The sequence below is a fragment of the Colletotrichum fructicola genome, assembly GCF_000319635.2.
Source record: "Colletotrichum fructicola Nara gc5 chromosome Unknown KSG_Nara_v1_contig07, whole genome shotgun sequence".
Classification (NCBI taxonomy): domain Eukaryota; kingdom Fungi; phylum Ascomycota; class Sordariomycetes; order Glomerellales; family Glomerellaceae; genus Colletotrichum; species Colletotrichum fructicola.
The window spans coordinates 2,893,566-2,906,637 of record NW_027094057.1 but is presented as its reverse complement, the minus strand read 5'-3'; the positions used below and the strand labels follow the sequence as shown (position 1 = coordinate 2,906,637).

The 13,072-nt window shown below is 55.1% G+C and overlaps 4 protein-coding genes across 4 annotated transcripts; 2 read left to right on the top strand and 2 right to left on the bottom strand.

Moving 5' to 3' along the window:
• Window positions 1-552: 552 nt before the first annotated feature.
• Window positions 553-937, bottom strand: CGGC5_v012516 (uncharacterized protein; the record flags this gene model as incomplete). The annotated part of the gene is made up of 2 exons (XM_032030372.1): window positions 553-815; window positions 871-937. The coding sequence occupies 2 exons, from the start codon at window positions 935-937 to the stop codon at window positions 553-555; spliced, it is 330 nt and encodes a 109-aa protein (XP_031890193.1).
• A 743-nt stretch (window positions 938-1,680) lies between these two features.
• rutB-0 (Peroxyureidoacrylate/ureidoacrylate amidohydrolase RutB) lies at window positions 1,681-2,830 on the bottom strand (the record flags this gene model as incomplete). The annotated part of the gene is made up of 3 exons (XM_032030373.1): window positions 1,681-1,737; window positions 1,836-2,303; window positions 2,543-2,830. 3 exons carry the CDS (start codon window positions 2,828-2,830, stop codon window positions 1,681-1,683), a joined length of 813 nt encoding a protein of 270 aa, XP_031890192.1.
• A 1,484-nt stretch (window positions 2,831-4,314) lies between these two features.
• On the top strand, window positions 4,315-5,502 carry ard-1 (L-arabinitol 4-dehydrogenase; the record flags this gene model as incomplete). Its single annotated transcript, XM_032030375.1, has 2 exons — window positions 4,315-4,511; window positions 4,569-5,502. 2 exons carry the CDS (start codon window positions 4,315-4,317, stop codon window positions 5,500-5,502), a joined length of 1,131 nt encoding a protein of 376 aa, XP_031889984.1.
• Window positions 5,503-6,445: 943 nt separating this feature from the next.
• CGGC5_v012513 (ATP synthase subunit g) lies at window positions 6,446-7,236 on the top strand (the record flags this gene model as incomplete). The annotated part of the gene is made up of 3 exons (XM_032030376.1): window positions 6,446-6,710; window positions 6,817-6,901; window positions 6,960-7,236. The coding sequence occupies 3 exons, from the start codon at window positions 6,446-6,448 to the stop codon at window positions 7,234-7,236; spliced, it is 627 nt and encodes a 208-aa protein (XP_031889985.1).
• Between the last annotated feature and the right edge of the window lie 5,836 nt (window positions 7,237-13,072).

Sequence of the window (13,072 nt, the reverse complement as noted above, 5' to 3'; positions counted from 1 at the left end):
GGCTTCTGTCTGTCTCTCTCGGAGACAATTCATCCACCTCACGTGGGCATCCATTGGTCGCCAGTATTGAAGCCGCATGCGGCCAGGCGCCGCCGTTCGTAAACGATAAGCAGTTGCCCCAGAAGAGTGTCTACGCCCAAAGTGAGCGCTATCATCCACGATGATAAGACGTGGTAGTAAAGTCACCTTTACGAGGTAGCGAGTTCAAAGAAATACCATGAGCTAGCTCATAGCCGAGAAAGCGGCTCGGTGCTCACAAGAAAGTTGCACAGAAGGACATCTACGCTCACATTCAACGAAGCATAAATTCAGTCCACTCTTTTCCAATTTTTGCCTCTAATATTTGCGTTAAGCGGTAATGCATTTCAAACTGGTTTCTGGTTCCAGTGCGCTTTTCTGCGCTCAGCACGGCTAAGTAACGAGGCAGTTGAACATTTCTCATTGAGCCTTTTCCTCATCACACTCCAGAGTCTCAATCCCAAATACATGCCTGTCGTCAAAGAAGCCCCGCGCGATCCTTCTGAACATGACCACAGCCTTCAGGACTTCTGGTCACCACAGACAGCCGAGATACCACGCTATCAGGTGTACTCCAACATACAATATCGTCAGGATAGTGAACAGGACTCCGAATACAGTGACCGCGATAATCAACCACGACAGCGTGCCGTTGCGCTCATAGGCGAGATAGACGCGGTAAAAGAAGTATACGAAACAGCCTTGACCAAAAAGCGCGGAAAACATGGTATACACCGCGTGCCAGTCGACCTTGCCGTTGCTCTTAATCCATAGCTTGCTGTTCGCCTCTTTCTTGACTGGCAAACAAGGAAATCAGTACCTCGCTTGACAGGGCGTGAAGAAACCACCTACTAGCGAGCTCTTTGTGGTTGCCATCATCAGTTGCACCACTGCTCAGGCTGGCCTCACGGTCGGCCATGATGGGTACGCGTGTTAGACGTGGGATGTCGAAGTGAGTGCGCGATGAAGGGCGATGAAGTTTTGAAAACGCATGCAGGAGTAACCAACAGCCTGCATATGAGGAGTCACGAAGGGTAGAAGTGGAGAGGTCTCGCGGCGTTGAGGAATCGTTATGTGCCGTTGTGTTGGTTGCAAGTTGACTCCACGAATATGTGTGGCGGGGCAAGGCAGACAAACATCCAACAACCCCAGACGCGTTTCCGTTGGAGCTGATGAATTCAAGCTTGGCACCGAACCATGTTACTCGGTCAACATTATTTGGTTCTCGACTTTCATATTAAATCATCGCAGCCCTGTTGCCCTTGCTCGGTGGCTGACGTGGTGAATATGTTCGCTTTTGTTCTCCCACTTTCATCATACCTCGAATTCTTTCAAAGTCAATGTAAGTCAACCCGATCGGAAAAGCGTGAGACTATTCTTCTCTCAGTCTGACTTGCCGCAGGCTAAATTTGCGGGTGTAGCTAAGATCAATGTGGTGGTCAGGTCATCCGTTGGTCGTCATCTCGTGCCGCAGCCATGCACCGCCGTTCGTAAAAGATAAGCCGTCCCATGTTTCCTCCCTGCTTGGCCTGATCTACCCAGTTACTCAGTCATTCGCTCGCTCTTTCAAGTTCTCGTCGGGCAGAAGATGTAGAATCGCAAGGCGGCGGGAGGGAGGGCTGGCGGCGCATCATGTGGCTACCATCCCGCAGAATCCTCTCATCACGAACTCGTGCCTGCAAGAAAGGTATCGCTGTTGATGACAAAACCATACGAGCCCTGACAAATACTCTTAATAAGCGACTCGTAGTCCCACGATAACATCTTGTAGTCGCAACCACTGGCTGAAATCCAAACGGAGGGGTGCGTTGACTTACAGCGACGTTGTAAAGACAAACCTCCGGCGCCCCAGGCGTCTTCGTCCCGCAGCAGTCCTCGACCATCACGCAATCCCAGCCGCCGTTATACGCATCAGTAAGGGTCCCGAGCACGCACTGGTCCGTATTGACCCCGGCGAACAACAGTGTCCGCACCCCGGCCCCATCGCCGTCCAAATACCTCCGGAGCGGCTGCTCCGGGCTCCACATGCCGGACATCCTGTTCTTGTCGCAGTGCACGTCCCCGGGACGGGCGAACCGCTTCAGCGGCTCGTAGATGTCGGCGTTCCAGCTGCCCTTGACGAGACACCGCCCCTTGCCGTCGCCTAGGTCTCCGCCGAGACCGAGACGTGCGACCTTGTCGTCGGCGGAGGCGCCGTGGATGAGTGTGCGGGAGAAGCCCCGCTGGACGCTGGCAGGCATCACGGCGAGATCATCGTCGGTTAAGCCCCAATTCAGCCAGATTACCTGCCCGTTTCAAATCAATGAATGACTTGCGTGCAAAGAACAAAAAAGCGAAGCCAACGTTACGCCCTGCTGTGTAAGCCGCTGCCGTCCAGCTTACCTGACCCTACCTTACCTCTCCGATGCAATGCGGGTGCAGCAACAGCTCCCCCACTCTCTGCCGGGCACAGAGAAACCCCGGCGTCGAGTCCGACTGGCGGGGAAAATGGAGAAAAGACAAAAAAAAAGCGCAGCCGCCGTACCTGGACGCCTAATTCGCGGCATTTCTCAATGACCTTCTCGGTCTTGTCGACCGCGGCCAGCCCGGCGGGATGGTCGCGACAGTCTGGGTGCAGAAAGTAATTCTGCATGTCGACAATCACGAGCGCCGTGCTGTGGGGGTTCACGGATGTGAAGGTCTCCGTGGGGCCCTGGGAGGTGCCGACCGTCCAAGCCGGAGACCGGCCCCGGGTGAGATCATAGGTTCGCGACGATGTCTCGTAGCGCCATTCGTCGCCCGGCGGGCCAAAGACCAAGTCTGGGCGGCGCATGACGAACACGGCGAGAGGGTACAAAAGGTCCGAGTTTTCTCCTCGGATATTCTAGTCCCGAATGCGCTGCGCTGCGGGCGGGTATAGTCTAGGTCTTTCCCCGATTGCGGGTAACACGATGCGGTCAAGGTGAGAGGAAGTTGGGTCAATCGTGGGCCTCACGTCAGGTGAAGGAAGAAAGACGACGACTATCATTCTTGCGACGCCTGAGAGTCGGTAGATAACCAACCGTGCAGCGGTGTTATCGGGTGTAAGTCTAAACGTCAAGGCCGCTGTCAATCTTTTCTCTCTCTGTGACTTTGAGCGCCCTATCTGGCAGGCCGTAGAGACCGGAGCGGCTATCGCCCGATCCCGGCGTGTCAATGTAACAGACGGGGTATCATAATTCGAACGCATGCTGCAGCAAAATTGGGGGGTTTAAAAACATCAAACCAAAAGCCAAAGCACTTAAACTCCAGCTGCGTGCGCTGGCGGTTGAGACGACCACAGGCGCATCCATGCAAGCGATATCAAACAGGTAGGTGACCGACCGAGGTAGGTACGCTGTCGCATTCGATGCACCCAGACTCCAGTGTTGAGGACGAACGGAAAACAAGTCGGGGCCGACGCCCACGAGTTCGGTTTGTTTGGTTCACACTAGGAACGGCGGATCTGGTGGTAGGAGGGGCACAGTAAGTGTCGGGGAGACCAAGGGATCTCGCGTCGGGCACCGTCGCGATTCGTGGAGCGAGATGCGCTTCCCCCTCCCTCAACAAGAAGCGACGATGTTACGGGATAAAGGCAGGGGAAAAAGCACAAGGCCCAACGACGTCCCCGGCTCTCCCACCACGTGAACGCACTCAGAAAAATCTCCGCGGGACGAGTGAGCAGTTCAATGCGGCCAATGCCCCTCCCGGCGCGCCTGGACCTGCAAAGCGAAAGGGTTGGCGCTCCTAGAGACTTGCGGCAGAGCAAAGGAAACAATCGGACTGGGCAACGCTGGGCGACTATCGTCAAAGGTGTCGCGGGGGGATGGTCGTCGTCGGGTGAGGATCGGCGTCGTGATTGGAGCGGGAAGTCGCAAAGAGAAAAAATCGGTCTTACAGCGACCGAACAATTCCCACACCGCGGCGGCGCCCCACCCCCTGCCAACAAGCTTCGACCCTGCGTGACGTTGCGACGTGGGGAACTGGGGTTGACTATTCGCCTCGACCCCTCGAGAAAGGAGGGGCTGTTAAAACATCGAGGGGCGCGGGAGAAGCTTGTCGTCAGTAGACCATCCACTTGTCAACAAGTTATATATCCAGCCGAGCCCAGACACTGTAGACCAGACCCCGTCCGGCTCGATTGACCCTTTGCTTCGCTTCGTCCATTCTGTCCTGTCCTGTCCCTCCCTAGCCTTTACACACTGCTCTCGTTGCTGCCAGCCGTCTGGTCTCGTCGCCGCTGAACCATTTGGAGCCCTACCAGAGCACACACACAAACACACACGCACAGCTTCCACAATGTCTCCCTCGGCTGTTGATCCTCCCGCGTCCGTTGGCGCCGTCAAGCCGTCCAAGGCTAACATCGGTGTCTTCACCAACCCCGCACACGATCTCTGGATCACCGAGGCCGAGCCCAAGTTGGAGGCTGTCCAGGCCGGAGAGGGACTGCAGAATGGCGAAGTCACCATTGCCATCCGAAGCACCGGCATTTGCGGGTAAGTCACCAGCTCGAAAACCGGAGAGACTTTGAACAAGGCTGACCAGACGCATAGGTCCGACGTTCATTTCTGGAAGCACGGATGCATCGGACCCATGATCGTCGATGGCGACCACATCCTCGGCCACGAGTCCGCCGGTGAAATCATTGCCGTCCACCCCAGCGTCACCCACCTCAAGCCTGGCGACCGAGTTGCCGTCGAGCCGAACGTCATCTGCAACGAATGCGAGCCGTGCCTCACTGGTCGCTACAACGGTTGCGAGAAGGTGCAGTTCCTGTCCACCCCGCCGGTCCCGGGCCTTTTGCGGCGATATGTCAACCACCCGGCCGTGTGGTGCCACAAGATCGGTAACATGACATACGAGAACGGTGCGATGTTGGAGCCGCTGAGTGTGGCGCTGGCTGGTATGCAGCGTGCCGGTGTGCGCCTCGGTGACCCGGTGCTCGTCTGCGGTGCGGGACCCATCGGTCTCATCACCCTCCTCTGCGCCAAGGCTGCCGGTGCCTGCCCGCTGGTTGTCACCGACATCGACGACGGCCGTCTGGCTTTCGCCAAGGAGCTGGTGCCCACGGCCATTACCCACAAGGTCGGGCGCGGCACTGCCGAGGAGGAGGCGAAGCGCATTGTCGAGTCCTTCGGCGGCATTGAGCCTGCTGTGGCCATGGAGTGCACCGGCGTCGAGAGCAGTATCGCTTCGGCCGTGTGGGCGTGCAAGTTCGGCGGCAAGGTCTTCATCATTGGTGTTGGACGCAACGAGATCAGCTTTCCCTTCATGCGTGCCAGTGTGCGCGAGGTGGACATCCAGCTGCAGTACCGCTACTGCAACACCTGGCCCAGGGCGATTCGTCTGGTGGAGAGCGGCGTAATTGACCTCAGCAAGCTGGTCACGCACAAGTTCAAGCTAGAGAACGCGCTCGATGCGTTCGAGACGGCCAGGGACCCGAAGACGGGCGCCATCAAGGTCATGATCCAGAGCTTGGAGGACTAAGCTGCGGGTATGGAATGGTTGGTGTTTTGGGCATAATACGGCGGTGTTGGCGATCTGGTGTCATGGATGGTCATTTGATATATTTATAGAGACAATTTTCCAATGATTCGTAATCTGCCGTTGTGTGAATGTTTTTGCCTGTAATTGTTTTGGTTGGGTGATGATGGGGGTGATGCTTGCATAGCATTGGCGTGGAAGACGTTCGTGAAAGTTGGAAGACCAAAATGATGTGAAGCCACCAAGAGTGAGCTGTGGAATAAAATCACGAGGCAATCAACTTTTGGCAAGCGCATCATGATAGAACCCCGTTCTTGCCCATTGCCCTGCGTTTCCTTCAAGGGTAACTCCCTTTGGTGCGCAACTTCCGCCCAAGGAGAACCCCCACATCCGGGCTAGCCTCGCAATCTCATTGGCTATGTGCCCTCAAAGCGGCATAGCCCGTTGTACCGGCCGGCGCGCCTGTTCCTGCCCTTGCGGAAAAGGCAAGGTACATGGAAGGAGTGGCGCACCGGGAGCTCAGTGTGGTAATTGAACTATTTTTTTTTTCTTGTCTTTCAGGGTTGGTGCAACTGGACAGCCACAACTTGGGCAGCAGCACAGCACCAACGACACCGCGGCGACAGCAGTAACAGCAACAGCAACAGCAACAGCGACAGCACCTCAGCGAGTCGTAGAACGCACGGGCCACCTGTCCGGCTCGCAACAACAGCACAAGCGAAATCTTCCGAGAGGTCGGAGGCAGAGACTGACAGTTTGTGAGGGAAAGAGCTCTTTTTTTCCTCACGCAAAAATACCCATCACCACCAACTCCCCTCCTCCATCAATTGGCCGCCAACGAAGCTCCCCCCTCACCCCCGGAGCCGTTCAATTCGATCCATCCCCGACCGACTTCAGATCCACCGGTTTTGTTCCTCCAGATTTTCGATCCCTTCCCTCGGCCAAAATGTCTTCCGCCCTCGCTCGTCCGTTGATGCGGACCACCGCCCGCACTCTCCCTTCCCGCGCTGCCGTCCGCTTCGAGTCAACCGCCTCTAAGAAGGCCACCGATGCCACCAAGGATGCTGCCGCGAAGGCCAGCGAGTACTCCGCCAAGGCTGCTCAGGGCCTGAGCCGCGCCGCCAGCGCTGCTGGTCCCGCCATCTCTGGTGCCGTTAATGCCCTCGGCAAGGTCGGCGGCCGTACCGGCAAGGTTATCGGCTTTATCGAGAGTACGTGACATCTGGGATATGAACAGGAATACGCTCCGAGGAAGCGTTGCCATGCGTATCCCGAGCGTTGTGACAGGATCAAGTGCTGACCCAATTGCGCTTATAGAGCAGGTCCCCTGGGTCGTCTACTACTCCCGCGTCGGTCTCGAGCTCTCCAAGATTGTCTTCCACGGCCAGAAGATGGCTCCTCCGTAAGCTTCCGTGACTACGCGACATCAAGGCTTTCCAGCATCTGACTGTCGTCCGCAGCCCCGTCTCCACCTTCCAGACCTACTTCCAGACTGCCGTGAACTCCCTCAAGAACCCCAGCGGCCTCCTCAGCTCCGCCTCCGCGACCGCCAGCTCCGCCGCCTCCGCCGCTGCCGCTGCTAAGCCCGCCAACCTGGCCTCGCGCATCAACACCGCTACCGTCGCCACCGGTGCCGTCGTCGCCGCCGAGTGCCTCGGTTTCTTCACCGTCGGCGAGATGATTGGCCGCTTCAAGATCGTCGGCTACCACGGCGAGACCCACGCTGCCCACCACTAGACGAAGCAACCGTCGGAACTCGCCCATTCTCGAAAACGAACCTGTGTAAAAGAAAGGGATGGAGGAGATGTGTTTCTAATTAATTCACCAGCATCTAAAGAAGGAGCGGAAATTGGTGGTATCGGGATATAGACACCGGGGTTAGGGGGTGTTATGGAACCAAATACGCATGAATGCTCAATGACCCGTGTAGGAGGTTCATGTAACCCAGAAAGTCGCGCCCCCTAGGTAACTAGGGAGCGGACATGTCTGGGAGCGCGAGACGAGGAGTTACGCTTCGTTGGGACCTTGGATCTGGTTCCTTTGAGCGTCCTTAACAGGCACCTTTTTATTTTCCTTATGTAGAATCTGTACATCACGTCAACGCAGCCACCCAAGCTGCGAAACCCGCCTCCTGTGGGTAAATACCAGGAAACCCTTCAACAACGCCTGTTTGAAAGTGAGCCCCCCTGAATTTTGTGCATCGAATCGGACATGGTTGCAGAGGCACGACATGAGCGGGCGAAGAGAACGTCCATGGTCTCTCCGAGTAGTCTATGGCTACTGCTACGACATTCCCATGGCTTCTGCTTGAGTCGTACCTCATAATGTCGTAAGACGTTCTATGTTCGTTGTTAATCGTCTGAAGCCCGACAAAAGGGACATGTTCAGCCAGCTCTTCTTCAAATGGAGACGAAGCACTTGGGTGAAACTGTTTTACTCATGATATCCCGCAGAGCTAAGTACCGGTTTCGGATGGAACGCTCAGGCAAACCGAAGATATTAAGCCTCTAGAACGTGGGATTTTTGTCAGTAAAGACTGAAACTTCCATGTGGCATGTTAATGCCATTTCAGAAATCCTTCCTTAGCACGTTATGCCTCCTTTCTTGGAGACGCCTTCTGGTTGACGAACAGAATCGGGCACCTGACGGATAGAATATCTACAAGTATAGTGGTTGAAGAGAATAAAACCCTCTGCCCGCAGGATATGGCGCGGAGACGGACTCATGATGACCATGCTAGCTTAACCCTTCACACAATCGAAGTCCCATGTGTATTTACATAATTTGTCGACAAGCCTCAGAAGTGTCTGAGAAGCATAACGAAGCCCGCATTCTATATGTAGTAAACGGAAATCGTATGATACTGCAAAATGTCAGCTCCGTTCTGAACCCATCTCACCCACTGTCTTTGCCTCTCATTCCCTAAACTTCTGCATGTACTTCAAAGCTTGCAGGTTTTCATGCGTAGCTGTTACGGCTTCTTCGAAGGAGACTTAGGTTACCTATCAGTGTAACAATTGCCATGGTTTCTCAATGAGTTTTGTCGGCCGAGCAGTGTTTATTCGCTATCCTTGCAGTGTTCGCACACACAGACATCCTCCTAAAGCGACTATATTTCCTATGTTTTCGCTGTCGTCATCGTCTATCCTCGTTGCTATTTTCATTGCCCCTATTGTCTTTCTACTATCATCGCCCTTATAGAATTGTTCGATGTGCTACGGTACTGCCCGGCTAGCAAAACTCTTCTCAATACCTAGACGTGTTGCGAAGGAATCCCGGTGACAGTAAACATCCCCGTGAGACCTACATCATTTCACTTCAATAACCATCTAACAGATTGAAGTCGTCTCTGAGATGACTAAAATAATAACGAGAAACCAGCAGATAGCTACATAGACGTTGTAGCCGAGTCTGCTGCTATCTCTACGGTAACTTTCACATCAGCAATACCAAATTTAGTAACACAAGCCGTCTTCATCGCCAGATTTCAGCATGCACACGCTCAAATACAGAGGGGACTATGGAAGTTCACTAAGATGCACGTTATCACCCTTATATCGAAGTTAAACTCATAATTGGTTATACTGCGCACTCAGCCTTTGAACAACACCGGTTACATTGGAGACTCTCTCGTTTTTCAGTCCATAGGGAACGAGGCACACAGTCCATGAGATTGACCACCTTGGGCCTTTTCAAATGTATCGCGAGTTGAGTTTAGGTCTTTTCATGCGGAGCAAACCAGATATGTCCACCGCTTGTTCCGAAATTCGGAAGATTCTTAAGTTGTATAACATGTCTACCTCACATCTTTCTCCGACACGGCTTTTCTGACGCTGGAGAGGGACAGTAAGTTGCCAAACAAAGACTCGATGTGTTACGAGGCTACTTCATCCCTAACCAGACAAAGCTGTGTCTGGCTACCTGGGCGCATGCTGGTCGCCGCCGGTTAGGGGCTTTCTGCGATGTGTTGTATGACTTTTTTTGCCATCTTGTGAGGCATTTCAGTTGTACTAACATGTTGCACCAATGACGGTTGACTGAGGCAGAAGTTGATAGTAGGAAAGAGATGCCATTCGCGGACATCCATCATCCGTAGAATGAGGATTTTGACTCGGGGCTCCCCGGACGCTTCACTGTGTTCTTAACCCCCAACGTGTAGTTGCAGACCGAACCTTTGCAAGTTTTGCTGAAGGTCTATGATAACAGAAGACGACGACAACAATACCTGCGTACTGCGACACCAAAGAGGCGTTCAAAGCTATACAGTAGGTACAAAGCTGAGCGTCAATTTTATGTGACAACGACAAAGCTTCGAGGGATGCTGTGTCACGCCGAGTCCAAAATGTTGGCAACAGCCACCCATCGGAATCTATCCCGACTTCTCTTCACTTTCACACTCCCTGATGCTCCATACAATGTCCGGGTTCGGGACCGAGATGCCCGAGAGGAATGTGATGCCTGCTTCGGACGAGATGCGTATCTGAGAGCACGGCACTCTTGACATTAACCTTTCAACCGCTTATCTGACCGGTATGGCCTAGGCCGCTCCCTCACCGACGGCCATCAGAAAACCTGATATCGTCTTCTGACGGCAGGCCACAGCCTCTGCAGAGCATGCTCTATCAAAGTCATCAACCGCGTACCTCCCATCAACACGGGACGGGAGCGATAGCACACGTCCATATAAGGGGAGTAAACGTATACGCAAAACGACCTTCCGCAAGATCCCAGGATGCCGCTGGGCATCAGTATCAGGGGTGAGCGAGATGAGTGTCGACGTGTAGTCGAGCTCTCACGTTACACAAAAGAAAAGCCCCCCTGGATCCGCGACGCCTCCGCTCTCCTGGGCAGCGGCCGCCGCCGATCGATGCTCCCATGTTCGCGGGTGGATGATGAATGATGACCTGGCCCGCGAGCCTGGTCCATGAGCAACCAGGAGGATCCTCTCCCCTTCCCCGTGTGCCCACTTCTCACCAACGTCCCAAACAACTTGACAACTGCAACGGCAAGGCTCCTTCGCCACGAAAAAACAAAGTACCAACAAGCCTGTGCCGCACACTCGCCGACGGAATCTCGACGACCGGGGCCAGCTGGGGGGAGAAGAAGAAGAGGACAGGGAGAGTACTTCGTAAGACCGTGTGCCCAGTCCGACGTGCCCGGCCCCGCGTCATCGACAACATTTCGTTGTCTCTGCCATGCCAGCCCAGACTTGCGGCGCGCAAGGCACCTTTCATTGTCTATCCTAACCTAATGAGGTAGACGTTGAGTCGGCCGCGCTCGAAGCATGCCCGTCAACAGACCAGGGGTTGGGCTTGCATCTTTACCAAAGTCCCAAACGAACCAACAGACAAGAAGACCACCGGCAGGGGGGCTGGGAGAAGAGGAAGTATCAAGGCAGATGAGATGGAAGGGAGGGGCTAGGGGGGCCGATGTCCAGGTACAGACCAACACCGCCAGCCAACGCACCAACAACACACCACCAGCCACCAAGGAACAACACACACACGCACAAACGCACAACACCCTCCTCCTCTCATCCACCCGGCCAACTTCACGTGTCTCCTTCGCTTCCCCTAACCAGGTTTACCCTCCTCCCCCCCCCATTTGCATGCCACGAGGGGCAACCCCTGACTTACATTGCTCCCCCCTTCCCGAGGTGGCGTCCGCCGACCAATGCCTCTCCTCCGTCCGCACCCCGGTCGCCCGAGGTTGCCAAACCGTTCCGCCGGGCTGCCTAACCAGCAAAGTGGGTACCCCTTACCATCCTGGCGGGTTTCTCGTCCCAACGACCGTCGACGACCCGTCCGCCGAGGCAAACAGCAAATGTACGTGCGTGCCGTGCGCGCGGCGCGTGTGTGTGTATGTATCCGTATATGTGCCTCGTCTGTATGTAAGCCACACCCCAATGCGGGCTGTCGGTTCGGACCAGCACCAGGACGACAAGGGGCGGCGGCGGCGGGGTTGTTGGTCTTTCGGGCTCGCATGGGACATGTCAGCAAGAAAGGACGGAAAGAAAGGGCCTAGATTTTCGTGTCCGAATAGGGCAGGGAAAGCGCTAGCGTCTCCACGAACTCCCTGGTCGTGATTTTGAACGTTCGTTTGGTGTATCTCCTGGGGGTCGTCATCGCAGGCTTCTCGAGGCTTCCTTAGGTTTCAGGTGGATGATGCAGTTGGGCCTTTTTGCTCCCCTGGTGCAGGATCGTGGCTGGGCTGCTCGCGATGGATCTTCACCGTATCAAGTATGATGTTTCTGTGAATCGTTACCCGTGCCATGCATACGTCTGAGCCTTGCGAGTCTCGTCAAGTAGGAGAATGTGCAGGCCGAAGGAACACCATGAGAAAGACAAGGAGGATCTGGGCAACCGATACCAAGCCCCATTACGTACGTCCAAGATGTCCCTTATCCCGAAACTTGTGACTGATTGAGAACTTTTGTGTGTTTTGACTGCTTCCAGAACAGACGGGAGTAGGGCATACTCATTGACCCATATGTCCCTTTCGCTCCACACTCATCCAACGGAGGTGATGGCGGCACTGGAGACCCGGGAAGTAGGAAACCAACCAACCTTGCGCGGGAGTATCGGCTCAAGCGCACGTTTTCAACCGCTCTGGAAGGGCGGGGTGGGCAGGCGCAGATCATCGGGGGACCTCACGTATCATTCGGCATCGTGGTCCAACAACCGCAAGAGTTCTCCGTCGACCGAGGACGGATACGAGATAATGAATGGCAGAGAGATACGGCCGGAATGCACACATGCGTCGTCTTCAAAGTGCCAGCCGGTGCTGCTGCTGCTGCTGCTGCGCTCCTTGCCCTGCCCGCAATGGAAAAGACACCACAAATCACATATATTGATGTGATAATTTGACAGAAAGGGACGAGGTTGGGCGGCCGTTTTGGAGAGGAGAGGGGTTAGGATGGATGCATATGCATGTACGTGGGTGCGGTTTGAGCACACCGATCCGGGTTCTTTCTTTGTACCTCCCCCCTCCCACCCCAGCCGGTCCAGTTAGCTCGGGTTCCGTGTTCCTGGAACTCGGCCCAGCTAGTAGGAAATTGTCGGAAAGTACTGGTACAACGGGACATCAAGGGGGGGAAGGAGGGGAGGGGACGAGATGCTGCTGGCAGCGGGCGGCGGGCAGGCGGGTGTGATGGAGGGTATGGTGGAGGAGTTCGATTCGAAAAAAAAAACCAAGGTCTGGCTCCGCGAATGAGCTGGGCGAGTTGGACCGCCCCTCACCCTCCCAGGACCGCATCTCGGAGGTGGAGGTCGTTTTCCGCGGATGCAAGGTTGAGAAAGAAAAGAGGGAAAAAAGGAATTGTCGGTCAGCCTTGCAACCGGCCCCCAGCCGATGGCAACGTTGTCACGGTTGGCCGGAGTCGCAGCATGGGAGATGTGGAGAGAGAGAGAGAGAGAGAGAGAGAGAGAGAGAGAGAGAGAGAGAGAGAGAGAGAGAGAGAGAGAGAGAGAGAGAGAGAGAGAGAGAGAGCCGACAGCGGTGCTGGACTCGAGCATGGGAGGAGGCAGGGGGACGGTTGAACCAGCTTGTCGGAGACGTGTGTTGGCTACGTGGG